This window comes from Triturus cristatus, chromosome 4_1 (genome assembly GCF_964204655.1).
Source record: "Triturus cristatus chromosome 4_1, aTriCri1.1, whole genome shotgun sequence".
In the NCBI taxonomy this organism is placed as follows: Eukaryota; Metazoa; Chordata; class Amphibia; order Caudata; family Salamandridae; genus Triturus; species Triturus cristatus.
Window position 1 is genome coordinate 553102811 of NC_140585.1, and position 18577 is coordinate 553121387.

Genomic DNA, 18577 nt, shown 5'->3' on the forward strand with positions numbered 1-18577 from the left:
TGTTCAAATCATCTGTTGTGATGTGTTATTTAAAAGGATTAACCCACATATCCACCCATACGTTTTGTGATCCCACAGTGGGATCTTAATCTGGTTCTCAAATATTTGCTGTGCCAGTTCATAGGTGTCCTCTGCGTCTTCTAACTTTGAAGACTGTTTTCCTCATAGCAATAACATCATCTTGTCGCATGAGTAAGTTGCTAGTGTTGTATGTCCAGCAACCATGCACCACACTTGTGCGGACAAACTGATGCTACAAACTAGGCTGGCGTTCCTGCCCAAAGATATGTTGCTCTTTCATGTTGTGCAATCCATCACCTTTCAGGCATTCTTTGCTCCACCTCATCACTAGAAAGAGGAAGAAAGGCTCCATTTGTTTGGATCCCAAAAGAGCTTTGAACTTTTACATCCATTGCCCTAAGGACCATCGGTGGATGATCAATTCTCTGTGGGGTCAAAAGGGGCAGAGAAGGTTAAGGCAGTGCAGAAAAGAACCATTTTAAGGTGGCTGTATCAAGATCTGTTATGCACTGGCTAAGAGGCAGCCCTCAGAAGGTTTACAAGCCTATTCCAGCAGAACTAAGGCTGCTGCTACTACTACTACTACTACTACTGCTGCATTGGCACAAGGAGTGCCAGTTCTGAACATGTCATGCTGCATCATGGGCATCAGTTAGTTCATTCAAGAAGCACTACTGCTTGATAGCTAGGTCATACTTCGCCGTGTCGGTCCTGCTGGATTTCTTGGTTTGAGCCATTCCACAAACCCACCATCTTGGCAGTTACTGTTCTGATATCTATTCCCAAGGTGAGGAGTCTGCGTTTAGAAGTAGCCACCAGAAGAACAAGTTACTTACCTTCGGTAACACTCTGTCTGGTAGATATTCCTGACTGACCATCCCACCTCCCCGTTCTGTGGCATGGAGTCTTTTCTCCATTCTAAAAAGGTTCCAATCTAGAAATCTGCATTCTGTCAATCTGATCAACCTATGACTCTGCATCAGATGACGCAGAGAAGGTTCAGAAAGAAACAGACATCAACGCACAGGTGTGGCGATTATATGTAGCTCCAGCATCTATTCTAGGATTGGACAGAGCCTAGTTGGAGCCACATGATGCCACCTAACAGCGTGCAAGTAAAATTAACGAAAATAATCTGTGTAATCAGTCTGGCATCTGGGGGTATTCACAAGGTGAGGAATCTGCGGGCAGGTAGAGTATCTTCCAGAAATAATGTTACCCAAGGTAAGTTACTTGGGGCCATATGTATGAACATATTTTCCCATAGACACAGAATGAGTAAAACCCTTTGATACATCTGGCCCTTGTTCTTTTAGTATTATGTCTTATCTTGACAGACTTTCCCGTTAGACATATTTTGAAGCTGACAATCTTATAAGTTATGTGTTTTGGTATGCAAGTAAATTAAAGTGTTGTTCAAGTCTGATACAGTTGTGTTCCTTTGGAACGTATGGTTCATACAACAAGAGATTTTCAAATGAAGTGAAGGACACAGATAGTTATAGTAATTTGCCTTGTCCGAAAATGTGACACTGTTCCCTTGAGTTATGTTTGAAATCCCTGTGTTGATGCAGTTTTCAGTGCATGGAATTACGGTTATAACATTCTGTGTGATGCTTGCTTGCATATGTGTTCTTCATGCCCTAAATAGTGTTTTTGAGAGGTGTTTTGCATTTATGCTTTTTCTGAAATCATCATTCCCATGATACCTAGTGGACAGGAATTAGGATACTATTTTATCATTTTCTGATTATACAATTTTTTTTTCTCTTTAGGCCGGATTCCCCACAGTGTTCCCAAGTGGACAATAACAGTAATGAAGAAGATGAAGTACAGGTCCGTATAGTGTGTGTATGTATGTATGTATATATATATATATATATATATATATATATAATGTAATGAATCGGTCACCTTATAAGCATTTAATCAGTTATGAGTAACCACATGTTGAAAAAACAGACCTATCGCAACATTAACGTTTTGCAGTGTTTTATCTATTTTCTATGTCTATGCACCACGTGGTGTCAGCACTCTAATCACTGTTAAGTATTTAAAAATGATGACGAATGTGTTTCAAGCTGACTTGTGAGCAAGGGCTTTCGAAGCCCGAAACGTGTCTGGTTCGAGGTTCAGAAAAATAAAAAAACTCCATCTAACCTCATTTCGCTGGGTTCGCGTCTCTGTTCGCCATTGCTGTGGAGGTGCAGAGAAATCATTGTTTTTTATATATATATATATATAATATTTTTTGTAAACCATTTTTATTGAACATTTTGCATAGTATTCAAATGACAGTGTATCTTGCATGGCATACAGACACAAATCCAGTGTTATTATTATATTCATTCTTACGTGTCTCAAAGTACAGACCCCGCAGTTCCATCCCCTGTGCCCATGTGCATCTCAAAAATACGTATATTAAGGAACTATTCATCGTAGATTGTTCATGTGCTAGTATCATATTCTGATTCTACCAGTGGGGGGGGGGGGGTTCACAATATTGCCCTGATAGGTGTTCCGGCCTCCCCAGACCTTCCCCCACTTTTTCAGACACCCTTGGTGGATATATACTGACTTTTCTGCCATCATCGCCATGTCCATGTCTTTACACCATTGATTGAGAGTGGGGCTTACCCTGGATCCAGTATATGTACTAAGAGGGTAGCTGTTACTCAGAAAACAGGGTAGAGACCAGAGGTTGGAGTGGGTGCTTGTCAGGAGGTTGGGTCATAGTCAGTATGAGGGGAATTACTCCTTTAGAATATAGTGCCCTCAGACACCCTTGCGGATGTCATGCTTCATTATCGGGCGTTGCTCCTCGTGGGGGTGGCGCTGCAGTTTTATTCATGGGTCCGTATGGCAAATTAAAAAGAAGTGGATCCTGGAGCTCCTCTTTGGAAAGAATATGGAGGGCAGATGTATAACTAACTGCTGCTCTCAGGATGTGTGCTGTGGTGAAAAGTCCTACTAAAATGGGGTCAACATGTTTCACACTCGCTGCTGGTCCCTAAGGGATCCCTTGGCACTTCGTCAGGACCGGTATAAAATGGTGAAAGCAAAGTGAGACAGGTTCCAGGAATGAAAAAAGGGCCTGTGAACTTGTGATACCTTAATATTAAAGGGTAAAGCGTCCAAGCGCTGATAGGAACTCTTTTCGTAGAAGCCTATGCCCAACCTGGTGAGATAAAAACAAGTTTGGAGAGAGAAAAAGACAAGACAAACACACAAAGTTTTAAAACATGATGGTCAAATATAAATTGCATGTTGTGTTCATATCGCTAATAAACACAGATGTGTGCTCTGTAAATCAAGCATGCACACTATCAAACCATGCAGATAATTCAACCTGAAGTGGGGGTATAATAGCCCCTGTGCAGCTGGCCATTGTGCTGGGGGATATGGTCTATAGGTGTTATCAGTGATAGTGTGCCTTATAAATTATCCCCGCATATTGCCAACTGTGTGTCAAGTGCCATCTAGATGGAACAACAAGGGGGGGTTCAAGTAAGGTCGACAAACAGCATAGCAGAGATTGTTGAAATCAGTGTGAGAAGGGTGAGTTCTTCTTTGGTGGGCCAGTAGTGATGGTTAACGTTGGTATAGTGAAACTAGATGGCACTTGACACACAGTTGGCAATATGCGGGGATAATTTATAAGGATCCACTTCTTTTTAATTTGCCATACGGACTCGTGAATAGAGCTCTGGTTCTGGGTTCCATATGATAATTTTAACACACTCCCCTAACTTTCCCTTTTTATAGGCCCACACACCCTCATGCACAACTGCGGCGTCTCCTCAAAAGATCTCCGCTAAAGAGCCCTCTTGCGGGGCCCGTGGGGGACTGCAGCGCCACCCCCACGAGGAGCAACGCCCGATGATGAAGCATGACACCTGCAAGGGTGTGTGAGGGCACTATATTCTAAAGGAGTAAGTCCCCTCATACTAACTGACCCAACCTCCTGACAAGCACTGACACCAACCTCTGGTCTCTACCTTGTTTTCTGAGGAACAGCTACCCTCTTAGTACATATACTGTATCCTGTGGGAGCACGGGTACTGGACCTCCAACCCTTTTCTAACTTTGCTCCCTGTCCCCAATTCTTCTTGTGTTAGGGCTAACCCTGGATCCCCAGCGTTGTGCAATGTTTCTTTTTGCTACCGTCATGCCTAAAGTAACCCAGTCCTGAGCAATCGTATTTAAATCTGTTGGTTCCCAGATATTGAGTAGGCAGCGCACCTTGGGTTTGGCAGTATGGTAACATGTGTGACCTGGGAGAGTGTTCGAATCACCGCCATCCAATAGCGTACTATCTTGGGGCATAGCCAAATTGTATGGTACAACGTGCCTGTCTCTCCGCATTGTCTGAGACAGAGCGGTGTGTCTGCACGATGTATCCTATGGAGGAGTATCATAGTGTAGTACGCGCGGTGTAACATTTTTAATTGCACTAATCTAAGTCTTGATGGAATTGCGGCCTCCCTGGGGGACGCGAGCGCCTCCTGCCAGTCGGCCTCGTCAATGTCTCCCAACTCACGCTCCCACGTGGCCTTCAGTGTTACTGTGGGGTCCGAGCGATTATTAACTATTTTCCGGTAGGTCAGTGAGATTGCCTTTTTGTGTAGGTGGTCCGTTAAAAGCCTATGCTCCAACGGGGAGGATTCTTCGGGTCTTGTATCTGGTGGTAGTAGGGACTGAAGTGCATGTCTGACCTGCATGTACCAAAATAGTTCTGTCTGGGCTAGGCCATAAGTGGCCTGTAGATGGGCAAAGGTAACCACTCCTCCCTTCTGCCACAAATCCCCAACTTTTGATATGCCTATTTAGTCCCAACTGTGAAAGCCCTTGGTATTGCGCAGCATCCCAAGTTGCTTTGTATCCCATAGCGGCATTGCTTGTGTGACCACCCCTTCCCAGCCTAGTGTTCATTGCGCCTCAAACCAGATGCTTATCGTGTGCAACGTTGGACCTGTAATATTGTGTCGTTTCTTTTTGTTGTATAGGGCACCCATGATCCCTGATGGGGCTAGGAGGTGCCTATCTAACCAGAATGCTGGGTCCTCTTGGGGGACATGAAGCCATTGGTTAATAGCCACTAGCTGGGAAGCCCAATAGTATACTTTGATGTCGGGAAGAGCGATCCCTCCATCATACCCGCTTCTGGTGAGTTTGTGCAGTGCTATACGGGGTGTTTTCCCATCCCAAAGCAATGTCGTCACTTCTGCATTGACCACTGTGAAGTATGCAGAGGGGACAGGGAACGGCGTGTTCTGTAACACGTATAGAAACTTGGGGATGCAATCATTTTAAAGAGAAAATCAACAGTCGATAGACAGAATACAGAACAATGTCATACATTCACCCAAGTACAGCGATCAGTCATTTTTTGCTCACCATGCCATTCCAGTTTGAACCCAGCCATGTGCAAATCAGTCTTGACCCTGTGCCTCATGGGTACAGTCCAACCCAAACTGCCAAGCCAGGTCCTCCCTGGACTGGAACCAAGCATCCTAGGACCGGTTTCGGGGTTTCACCCCTCTTCAGCCAGGATAGCTTGATTCCAGTGGCATGGAGAGCACTGGACTCGCATCTGAGCATACCCGTCCCACTCGGGGTGACAAATGGAAAAACAACAGTTGATGGACAGAATGCAGAACAATGTCATACATTCACCCCAGTACAGAGATCTGGGCCTAAATCCATCGTTTTTTTGCTCACCATGACATTCCAGTTTGAACCCAGCCATATGCAAATCAGTATTGACCCTGTGCCTCATGGGTACAGTCCAACCCAAACTGCCAAGCCAGGTCCTCCCTGGACTGGAACCAAGCATCCTAGGACCGGTTTCGGGGTTTCACCCCTCTTCAGCCAGGATAGCTTGATTCCAGTGGCATGGAGAGCACTGGACTCGCATCTGAGCATACCCGTCCCACTCGGGGTGACAAATGGAAAAACAACAGTTGATGGACAGAATGCAGAACAATGTCATACATTCACCCCAGTACAGAGATCTGGGCCTAAATCCATCGTTTTTTTGCTCACCATGACATTCCAGTTTGAACCCAGCCATATGCAAATCAGTATTGACACTGTGCCTCATGGGTACAGTCCAGCCCGAACTACCAAGCCAGGTCCTCCGTGGACTGGAACCAAGTATCCTAGGACTGGTTTCGGGGTTTCACCCCTCTTCAGCCAGGATAGCCGGTCCTAGAATGCCTGTTTCCAGTCCAGGGAGGACCTGGCCTGGCAGTTCGGGCTGGACTGTTCCCATTGGGCACAGGGTCAAGACTAATTTGCATATGGCTGGGTCCAAACTGGAATGGCATGGTGAGCAAAAAAACGATGGATTTAGGCCCAGATCTCTGTACTGAGGTGAATCTATGACATTGTTCTGCATTCTGTCCATCAATAGTTTTTTTTGCATTTGTCACCCCGAGTGGGACGGGTATGCTCAGACGTGAGTCCCGTGCTCTCCATGCCACTGGAATCAAGCTATCCTGGCTGAAGAGGGGTGAAACCCCGAAACCTGTCCTAGGATGCTTGTTTCCAGTCCAGGGAGGACCTGGCAGTTCGGGCTGGACTGTTACCATTGGGCACAGGGTCAAGACTGATTTGCATCTGGCTGGGTCCAAACTGGAATGGTATGGTGAGCAAAAAATATGGATTTAGGCCCAGATCTCTGTACTGGGGTGAATGTATGACATTGTTCTGCATTCTGTCCATCAATAGTTCTTTTTTCATTTTAAAGAGGGCAGCTCTTCTCAGGAGCGTCAAAGGTAGCGTGCGCCAATGTTTGACGTCCTTTTTTTAATCTTGTCAGGGGTTGGGTCAGGTTTTTTTCGGTGAATTGTGCATGATCATGTGTTATGAATATCCCAAGGTACTTAAATCCGTCCATGACTGTTTAAAGTGCGCACCCACGTGGGAGCCACGGTGGGGAGCCATGTAGGATATAGAGTAGCGATTTTTCCCAGTTGATGGTGTATCCTGACATCGGTCCATAGGCTGCACAGATATCTAAGAGACAATTGATGGATCGTGCTGGTGATGTTAAATATAATAAAATATCATCCGCATATAGCGAAATACGATCCTCCCAGCCATCGGTCCATCTCAGCCCCTGTATCGTAAGGTCTTGCCTAATCCATGCCGCCAGAGGCTCAAGCACTATCGCAAATAGAAGTGGAGATAACGGACAGCCTTGTCTTGTCCCTCTACCCAGCGGAAATTCAGCCGATAAATGGCAGTTTACTACTACCTGCGCCATTGGCCGTGTATACAGTAGTTGGATCCATGCGCAGAATTTTGGGCCAAATCCCATATGTTTAAGGACTGCGAAAAGAAAAGGCCACTCCACTAAGTCGAACGCCATTCGCGCATCTAGCGAGAGTATGACTGCGTCCTCTGCTATAGTCGATCTACGCTCCATTACGCCATGCAGCCTTCTAAGATTAAGCGCTGTGTTGCGGTGTGGCATAAATCCGGACTGATCCGGAAGGATTACCGCTGATAGGTGTGGTTCCAGCCTAGTTGCCAATGTCTTGGCGAGTATTTTTGCCTCCGCATTGAGGAGGGAGATCGGTCTGTAGGATGTACACTCTTGTGCCGGCTTACCGGGCTTATGTATTGCAACTATGGTGGCAAGACGTTGGTCTCTAGGTAGGATCCCTTTGTCTAGACACTCAGCGTACATGGCCAAGAGGTGTGGTACCAGTTGAGGGGCTGCTTGTTTATGAAATTTAACCGGAATCCCATTGGGCCCTAATGCCTTTCCCATGTGCAGCGCCCTAATTGCTTGTGTAAGTTCCTCTGGTGTGATGTCCTTATCTAGGGCTGTTATGGCATCTTTACCAAGCGTAGGCATGTGTGTATCGTGTATGAATGCGAGGTTCTCTTCCACCGTTGCAGTGGCAACTGGTGTATATATTGTCTGGGTATTCCCCCCCCTAATTTTGGACCTCCTTAAGCGGCCAGATGACTGAGAGAATAGCAGTAAGGAGGGGTGTCCGCCAGGGTTGTGTTTTGGCGCCGATCCTGTCCTCGCTCTTCATAAATGGGGTGGCAGACTATTTGAGAGATGACTGGGTCGACGCCCCAACCCTGAGTGGGGAAAGATCACCCTCTCTGCTTTTTGCAGATGACCCGCTGCTGATCTCTAAGAGCACTATGGGTCTCCAAAAACTATTGTCTCGCTTCATGGAGTTTTGCAATATTAGGGGTTTTAAGATTAACACATCAAAAACCAAGCTAATGGCCACGTCCCCCTCTAAAAGATTTAGGAATAACATCAGGGTGGACAACTGTAATTTGGAGCTTGTGACCGCATTTCATTACCTTGGGGTGAGCGTTAATAACAAGCTGAACTGGGCACCTCACCTTTCTAAAATGCTCCTGAACCACAAACGAGCCACAGGAGCTATAGCCAGGCATCCAAGGCTATCATATAGCCGACCAATAGCTGCAGTAACTATGGTCTACCAGGGGAAGGCCTTATCAGCTTCTCTATACGGGGCAGAACTATGGGGATTTGATAATGTAACAGAGCTGATAAAATTGGAAAATAAGTTCTTTAGAGATATTCTTTCACTTCCCCAATCTACACCATTAGTTCCTCTTCGCAGTGACCTTGGTAGACACCCTATAAATGATGTGGCAAGGCTGCGCCCTTTACTGTACTGGGTCAGGCTTAGAAGGTCTCCGGACCTAAGTCAGTATGCTGCGGCTCTGAACGACTTATTTCATTTTGGAGCATGCCATAAGATTCCGTGGTTATCCAAATTAAAAAAACTGGTGCTGGAGCTAGGTTTGGGCGAGTTTTGGGAGAATCAGCAGCCACCTCCCAAACCCATTGTAAAAAAAATCTACTGGGATTGGGTTAATGCTACTACTTTGAGGTCACAGAGAGGTTCCCTTACTGAAAAATTTCTAAGTGTTAAACCTGCTCCCAGTTTGGAGATGCTGCTGGACCTTATTGAATCCCCCATTGATAGGTCACTTTACCTCAAATTAAGGTATGGCACACTCCCACTACAGGAGTTTCAAGCAGGGTGGAGTGGCGGGTCGGAGGTTGCTAAGGGTTGCCCAGGCTGTGCATCCACTACGGAATCTATTGGCCATTTTCTGTTTGCCTGTCGGGCCTATAAACAACCGAGGTCTAGATGGCTGAAACCCGTATGCGTCAATCTGGGATGCAGATCACATTTGGTGGCCTTGCGTATTCTAACGTATGAAACGACAGTGCCCAGTATCATCTGTGGGACTGCTAAGTTTCTGGGCATGGCTTGGAGGATAAGGCAGAGGCTTCTCGAGAAGTACCACTAATTGAGTAAAACTCCATCCTTCTTACCTCTGCCCCAGCCCCTAAGTGAATGCATCTGTTGTCCCATTTTTTGGGGGTAATGAATTACGTTATTTTAATTATGTTGATATTTTATTTTTGTATAAACGGGGAACCCGTCGTAGTGGGTTCTTTTTACTCATTATTGTTTTATAATGTTTTATACTTTTATGGTATTTTTATATATCGAATAAAGTTACTACAACAACAACAATATTGTCTTGTAATGTTGCGCTAGCACTTCAGTGATTTGCTGCGGCGTAGTAACGAAGTCTCCGTCGTTTGACCTTATCGGAGTTATCCAGTTATTCGCTCTTTCTTTCCCAACCAGGCTAACAATCGACCTGCTTTATCTCCCTGTTCATAGATCATGTGTTGTCTTGGTCAGTCTACTGGAGGCCTCTTCACGCGTGAATGCTCTATATTCCTGCTGTGTCAAGTGTAGTCTGTGTGTCGTCTCTTCAGTAGCGTCTGCTGCCTGGGCCGCCTCCGCTAATGTGATTGCTAATTCTAGTCTGTCAATGTGCTTTTGCCGTTCTCTCTTCTGCTCTGCAATTAGGGAGATGGCGTGCCCACGGAGTACTGTCTTGTATGCCTCCCAGAGGGTTGTAGGAGAGGCAACAGAGTGCTGTTTTCTTCGAAATAGCATTTTGTCACCTTAATGAGGTCTTTTCTTATTTTGCGATTCTTAAGATACCCTGGTCGGATTGCGAACAGTCTTCGGTTTCGTGGGGTAAATGGTGCATAAGCCACGAGGACTGGGGAATGGTCCGATATATCTCTGGGTAGATGTCTAATCTCTGTCATGCCTAGCATCCCTGTGGCTAAGGTAAAGATGTAGTCAAGCCTGGAGAGGCTATTTTGTACCCCAGAATGGAATGTGTATTGTCTTCCCTCCGGATAGCTGGTCCTCCACACATCTAGCAGTCCAAGCGCGTCTACAAATTCATGCAACCTATGGGTAGGTCCACATGGGTCTCTAGGGGGCTGTTGGTCTACAGCTGCATTCATGGTGGCGTTGAAGACATCACCAATAATTAGCTCCCCACAGGGAAGTGTGAGCAGGAATTTCCCAAGGTCTGAAAAGGCGATCTGGTGTAACGCCGGAGGTATGTACACTGACACAATATTGTATAGTCTGCCATCCCATTGGCCTGTGATTGCCGCAAATCTCCCCTGATCGTCTTGGTGTGTCCTGGTTACTATCAAAGGAAAGCGCTTGTTTATGAGGATCCCAACCCTTCTGGACCCGGAGGTAAATTTGGAGTGGACTACCATTCGAAAGCCCCACCGGTCCAGGGCTTTAACAGTCGTCCCCTGTAGGTGTGACTCCTGGAGGAGCGCTACCACCGGATTCTGCCGTCTAAGGTAGTGCAACGCCAACCCACGTTTAATTTTGTCCCCTAACCCATTCACGTTCCATGAGATCACAGTCAGTGGGGGGCCTTGCCGCTGGGTGTCTTGTGTCTGTGAAACATTAACCTTATCGTCTTGGTTTGTGTCTGTCATAGTGATCTTTAATGGTCAATCTGCCCTGGTCTGCTCCAAATCGGTCTGCCATGTAGTGTTCTATGATGGTTCGAGGCATGTGGGCTGCTGAATTCATATCTGTGCATAGATCGCCGCCTAGTGTTGGGTCCGGATGATTGCACATTGTTGTCCTGGAAGAGTCTTCGAAGTATCACGAGATAGGTGGCTCCTCCCCTGGACTACAGTGCGCATGGACATCCTCTCCATCCTCAGATTGTTTTTTTCCGCCATTGGGTTCGGATGTGCTTATCTTAGCTCAAGTTAGGAAAACTATATTTAGACTTCGTCGGTATCGTTCGCGTTCGGGATCGATAACTTTCTTCTTTCACCTCATCGGATCGAGTTCGGACCGAACTTCAATCGACGATCGAACATGGAATCGAGGACTCCCTTCAAGAGATGTCCTCTATGTCACGCCAAATATCCCCACATCGACGTCCACCCGGTGTGTAACAAATGTTTGTCACCGGATCACGATGAATCCAAGTGTATGGCCTGCGCCCGATTCCGGTCAAAGAAGACACTTCGGAATCGACGTGCAGCTCGCTTGGAGGCCAACAAATCGGCGCCTACCCCGGTAAACATATTCGGGACCGAGGATGAAGATGTCGACAGCGTCGAGGAAGTGGAATCTGATTCTGCTTCGGAACCTGACTCCAACTATGAAGCCGAAGACGAGGGGATATTCCAGGACGAAGAAGTCGTCGATGAGGTAGGAGACGACAATCGGGCCCTTGGGGCCGAAAAAGATAGCTCAGGCGAGGAGCTAGGCCAATCCGTCGATACGGAGGCCCAGGGACAGAATGTCCATATGGCTCGGGTCGCGGGGTCGCCTGCGGGCCTCACCCAAGACCAGTCACTGCGTTCTACAGCCCCGCCTCCGGGCTCGGCTTTGAACATTTCCAACGAGCCGGAACTTTGCAAAACCTCTCGAGTCGATCCCTCAAAATCGAAACTGAAAGCTGCACAGGTGAAACCGAAACAAAAAGTGCAACTCGTCCTCGTCGGATCGAAGGCTTCCAACCCTTCACATCCGCAAACACAAAAGAAGGACATCGGAACCGAACAGCCTAAAAGCACTGTCGGTGCCGAGGAAACACACAGGGTTTTCGGCGCCGAGAAACACAAGAAGGCCCTCGGTCCCCCGAAGCCGCAGATGCCTTTAACAACCAAAGTTGGGGCGCGAACGCCTACAGCCCAGATGACCGATCGTGCATCGACTGCAAAGGGTGCCAACGGTGCGAGGATCCCCACTCCACAGGGCGTCGACCCGAAAATTCAAATCGAAAAGCCTAAGTCGGGAAAGGGACCTGGGACGGCTTCCAAGACGGTCCCCGAAGAGCACGTCGGTTCCAGTGCACCGTCGCCATCCCTGGTGAAGCAGGTGTCTGAGTCCCTGACGCGCATCAGGGAACGGGACACACCCGACCCGAAACAGGGCCACGAGCCGAAGAAGGTCGCAAAGGCTACATCGATGCCGGCGCCGATCACTTTTGGATTGCCGCCGTCGGGGACACCTAAAATGTTCGCACTCAGGAAGGGCTTCGCACCCGCAAAACCTGCACCTGCAGATCCACCTGTCGACGTCTCACAGGAGCGGGCCATCGACCTCGAAACCGGTAAACTGGTGTTTCGGAAGAGAAAAATTGTCCCGGTGAACACTTTGGAGTCCTATAAAATCCCGCTCAAGAAGAAAATGTATTCCGGCTCCACTCCACTGCCTGTGGAACCTTATCAAACTTATACTCACCACACACTTGATTTTTCTCCAACACCTTCGGAGACGGATGCAGGTGACACCTATTATGAGGATACCACTTATCCTCTACATCCTGACCAGGATGAACCACAGGACCAGGATCAATCATGGGGAGACCCACATGACCCAGGTGACATCCACAATGCTCCTGACACCCCTATCTACAATATAAAACCATCCCCTGCTGAGGACACTGCTGCTTTTAACGCCCTCATTGAACGGGCGGCTGCCAATCACGGGGTTGAACTTCATTCAGACTCTGTTGAAGAGGATTTCTTAGTGGACACGTTCTCCACATCAGAAAAAACGGTTAAGACACTACCGATGCTAAAAGGCGTTCTTAAACATGCTAAGGACATCTTTAAGGAGCCAACAAGAACACAAGTGTTAAACCCCAGGATTGAGAAAAAGTATAGACCAGCCCCAGGAGACCCTACGTACATTAAGGGTCAATTGCCATTGGACTCCCTGGTTGTTTCTAACGCCCGCAAAAGAGCGAACTCTCAAACTACTGGTGATGCTCCTCCTCCGGACAAAGAGTCCAAGGTGTTCGAAAACTCTGGGGAAACGGGTGGCAGCTCAAGCATCAAACATCTGGCGCATTGCCAACACCCAGGCACTTCTAGCCAGGTACAACAGATCCCACTACGATACCCTGGAACCCCTAATACAACACCTACCAGATGAGTACACGGAGGGGGCGGAGCTCCTCATTAGGGAGGGGCAACTCGTTACCAATGCGTCCATCAAATGCGCACTGGATGCAGCAGACACAGCAGCCAGGGCCATCAACACTAGTGTAATGTTACGAAGACATGCATGGTTAAGAATATCGGGCTTTAACCCAGACATTCAAACAAATATCTTGCATCAGCCAGTCAACCCAGACTTCTTATTTGGCCCTGAAGTTGACACCACACTCAAAGATTAAAAAAGACACTGAGACTGGCAACACCTCTCATTATTCAGAGTGCCTGCCATCAAAGCATTCTTGGAGGGCCTTAAACGAGTAATTCCTCCACGGCACCCACCGGCGCCGGTGTGGAACCTAAATGTGGTCCTCACCAGATTGATGGGTCCACCTTTTGAACCTCTACGTTCATGTGAGATTCAATTCCTCACCTGGAAAGTAGCCTTCCTGGTGGCAATCACTTCGCTGAGACGAGTTAGTGAACTCCAGGCACTAACCATTCAAGAGCCATTCATACAGGTTCATGCGAACAGAGTTGTACTACGTACCAACCCCACCTTCATGCCTAAAGTAATATCACAGTTTCACATGAATCAAACTATTGAACTGCCTGTTTTCTTTCAAAATCCAGAAACTGTCGCAGAGAGAATGCTCCATACACTAGACGTAAAGAGAGCCCTCATGTACTATATAGACAGGACCAAGGATTTTAGGAAAACAAAACAACTATTCGTTGCCTTTTCTCCACAACATAAGGGCAACGCCATTTCCAAAGCAGGGATAGCCAGATGGATAGTTAAATGTATTCAAATTTGTTATGAAAAAGCTAAACGCACGTTAACTATTCCTCCGAGAGCCCACTCAACACGAAAGTTAGGGGCAACTAATGGCTTTCCTGGGAAACATTCTGTTAGAAGCAATATGTAGAGCAGCCACATGGTCCACTATACATACATTTACCAAACACTACTGTGTAGATGTACACTCAAAATAGCAGGCAGCTGTAGGACAGGCTGTTCTCAAAACTCTTTTTCAGACTGCTGCAGCTGGCACGGGCAGCCGCCGCTAATCGAGGGACTGCTATTTATTCTATGCACAGATATGAATTCAGCAGCCTACATGCCTCGAACCGAATATGCTACTTACCAGTATGCATCTGTTCTTGGCATGTAGGGCTGCTGACATTCATATCACCCACCCTCCTCCCCGGCGCCTGTAGCAGCTGCAGCAATCAGAATTACTGTATAGCATGGTCATCACTTACTGTATCTACTCCATCACTGCCACAATGGCGAAAAACAATCTGAGGATGGAGAGGATGGCCATGCGCACTGTAGTCCAGGGGAGGAGCCACCTATCTCGTGATACTTCGAAGACTCTTCCAGGACAACAATGTGCAATCATCCGGACCCAACACTAGGCGGCGATCTATGCACAGATATGAATGTCAGCAGCCCTACATGCCAAGAACAGATGCATACTGGTAAGTAGCATATTCATTCTTTGCTGTAACTTTACAAAAAAAGGCTTCAGTCAGAACTGAGAAACCTAACATGAACTGATCCCATCCCTTAACCCCCCTCCCTGCCTCGCGGATTTAAAACTACCCGCCTCCCCAACTCAGCAGAGTGCTTAAGTCCCATAAGTGTGTACTTGCGTGAGGGGGGGAGAGTCGCTTCATGACCCCCGCGCTCCCCCAAAAGCGTCTTTGCAGTCTGCGATGTGCGATCCACACCTAGCTTCCTTCCCGTCTGGGGTGCAGTGTTTATATGTCGCCACACAAAATCTATTGCAGTCTTTGTCTTGTAACCTGTAGGTGCAGTGATCCTTCCACCGCTTAGCAGTCTGTCTGTAGGTCAGTAGTTGGGCCCTGGCATGATGCAGGGGTGTATCCAAGCGCGGCAACATTGCTCAAGTCACGTCTCATGGCCTTGAAGTAGTTCTTTCACATTGTCATTCTACATCACTCCCGTTCACTGCACCAGCATTCAGACCTGGCGTTCCTTCCATCTCCGCGTGCTGGGCAGTTTGCGAGGGTTGTCGCCATCCTCTCGCCTCCTGCCTGTTGCTTCCTTTAGCTGGACTCCAGCCAGTCTTGCGCCTCTTCCGGCGACGCGAATAACCAGCTTCTACCTTCTGCTTCGACTCTTAGCTTTGCCAGATAGAGCATTGCATATTTAAGTTCTCTGTTACGGAGCTCTCGTTTAACATCTGTAAAATTCCGATGTTGTTTAGTGACTGCAGCTGTGTAGTCTGGGTATAGAGTTACCTCGCTGTGGTCAGTATAGTATTTAAGGTTATTCTGTACGGCTGCATGTGATTGAATGCTGCTGCATGATACACTTGTCTAGCTGACTTCGAAGCAAACGTAGCAAATTTCAATGAAGTCTGAAGAATGAGTGTCTCCTTTTGACAACGGAGCGTACACATCATTCAAAGCGGCATTGATTGGCCTCCTATTAATCCCTCTTGGGTTACAAATAAAGTATTGAAAGTAGAGTAGTGCACTATTATTTTTGGGATTTGGGATTTCATCGAGCTCTGTGGGAGTATTCAAGTAAAGCACATTCCTAATGTTAGTGTGTTTGAGAGAAAATGTGTTTTAAATGTTATGCCACTGGTATGATTTGTGTTTTGCTAGGATACAGATTGCTTTTGGGAATGGAAAGGTGAGTATTTTCCACCTTTACAAGTCTCTGATCAGGTCAAGTGGCAACAAAAGTATTGTTAAGGAAGTCACAGATATGATCATAGTAGCAAGTGCAGATGGCATCTTGGACCAACTCTTGTTAAACTGTTCTCTACGTTTACTGCGTAGAGTATTTACTGTATCTATGAGAGTGAAATTGTAGACTCCTGCTATGCTAGAGATCACTAGGCCTTTTGCCTGTTATCACACACCATGAAAGTGATGATATGGATTGAAATCTCCTCTTGATCTGGAGCAATAATAATAATTCCGGACTCCATCGCCCTTTTCAAGTAATTCTCTTACCTCTTGATAGACAATAGTTCAAAATATCATTATTCACTCCTATCATCTTTGCCGAAATCCTCCAGCACGCTTTTACCCTCAATAACAGTTCCTGCCTAGTTTAACTGTAAGTTCAAGCAGGTCTTACTCCATGCTTGCCACCTGCACATTTCAAAGCACAAGTATCCATCTTCTCCAGTCAGCGACACCACCTCATCAGTTCCTTCCCCACACCTGAAACAATGCCTTAATCGTCCTAACTTTTTGATGGGATCCCTCCAAAAAATACTCTTTATCTCACTGACCTTAAGAACTATAAATGTAGCCCCAATCTACCTCACCTGCCAAACTCCAACAACTCGTTTAGACCCTTGCCTGCAATTCTGCGCATTTGATTATTGCAGAGCAGTGAGTCGTTGATGATTTTTTTTTTTCTTTTTTTTTCTTGGTCATTTTCAATAAAGTATACAAACAAAAAAGAAAAAGTGCAATGAAATACCATACAGAGTGCAAAGTCAGGCCGCTATAGAGTACATAAGGGCAACATATCCACTGAGAGTAGAGCAGGAGCAAGCACATAATGTGGACGTACAGTCCTGTCAGAACAGAGGGGAGAGGGACATTAATGAGGGGTACAGTGCAGTGCAATCATTTAACAGACCAATCCATCACAGAAGCTGATAAGGCAGGAGACTAAATAGCAGCTACAGATACTAAATAGGCCGTGATGGGCGACCATATGTCTCGTGGCCACGAGGGGACAGGCAGTTCCTCAGTATAACAAACCAATTGATCCCTACAGTAGGTCAAGTCCTGCAACCAATGCTTGGTGGTGGGCGCCGACCTGCTCTCCCAACACAGAGAGATCCTCCTTTTCGCAACCAACAGCGCAATAGCCACTAATCGTCTACAGGAGGCCTTGACATCAGCAAGGAGACCAAGCAGACACAGCTGAGGGGTGCAGTCCAGAGGAAGCTCAGTCATTAAGTGCATGATCTTTATAACATCTCCCCAGTATGAGAATACTCTAGGACACAACCATGCTAGATGATAAAAGTTAGCATCAGGAGCCCCGCAGCGCTTACAGGCAGCAGAGTCACGTAAACCATACTTATACAACTGAGCAGGGGTATAGTACAGTTGATGGATATACTTAAAATGAACCATCTGCAAATTCCCATTCGACGTTAGATGTCCAGTAAGGCGACAGCAACCAACCCACTCATCCTCAGTCAAAGCGCACGGCAGGACAGCATTCCATTTAGCCAGGGCCATCACATCAGAAACAGCAGCTTCCCTCTGCGATATCCGATAAAGACGCGTGACTAGTTTCACCCTGGAGGGAGTAGTGTATAATAATTGTAGTGCCTCCAATGTAGGTGATTCAGCAGGAAAGTGTGGATACAGCTCGCACATTGCCGACCTCAATCTGATGTAAGTAAAAAGGTGCATAGAAGGAAGAGGGCCAGCTGCAGCCAAGGTTGCCGAGGCAACAAATTGACCACCAGGGTATACATCTTTCATGGTCATCAAATTCATTTCTTTAAGGATCCGCAAGGCGCCCACCTCAGTGGTGACTGAGAGATCTGTATGATGAAGCAGTGGCGTAGCAGGTGCATAGAGCGGCAGCTTCTGAGCACGCCTGCCAAGCTCCCGCCAAGCCCTAGCAGTGGTCTGTACCGTATCAAACTCCCCCTTTTCAAACACCGAGTGAGTATTAACAACCATGGCCTTGAGTGGTATGGGGTGCACCGCCCCAGCCTCGACCGCCACATGGAGAATATAAGCCGGGTCATGTTGCCAATAATACGCAAAGTGGACCTGCGCACACAAATAGTACAACTGAAAATCCGGCGCAGCGAACCCCCCAAGCCTATATGGCAGCACCAGCTTTTCCCACTTGAGACGAGGCTTTTTACCTCCCCATGCTAGCGTAATCAGATGCGAGCGGAGGGAATTAAAAAAAATGGCGCGACAAATGCACATTTAAAAATAAGTACAGAAAGCGGGGGAAGGATCACCATTTTTATCAATGCCAGACGGTCGGCGAAAGAAAGGGGCAGCCTAATCCAGCGGGCGACGTGCTCTTCAAGCCGCGCGACAGCCACTCCGTTATTGGCGCGCACCACCTCCTGAGGATCACGGTGCAACCACACGCCCAAATATTTCACGGCATCAGTGCACCATACCAGTGGATGGGGAATGTACAATCCGTTCAGGGCAACACCATAGATTTGGACCAATTGATGCCTAACCCCGAGA

General features: G+C 47.1%; 1 protein-coding gene across 1 annotated transcript in view; it reads left to right on the top strand.

Annotated features, from left to right (window-relative positions):
• Nucleotides 1-18577, top strand: part of CDC123 (cell division cycle 123) — a 424883-nt gene that overhangs the window by 114249 nt on the left and 292057 nt on the right. The window contains exon 3 of the mRNA XM_085652872.1: nt 1797-1857. Within this exon, the coding sequence (XP_085508998.1) occupies nt 1797-1857 (61 nt within the window). The remainder of the gene's footprint in view (nt 1-1796; nt 1858-18577) is intronic.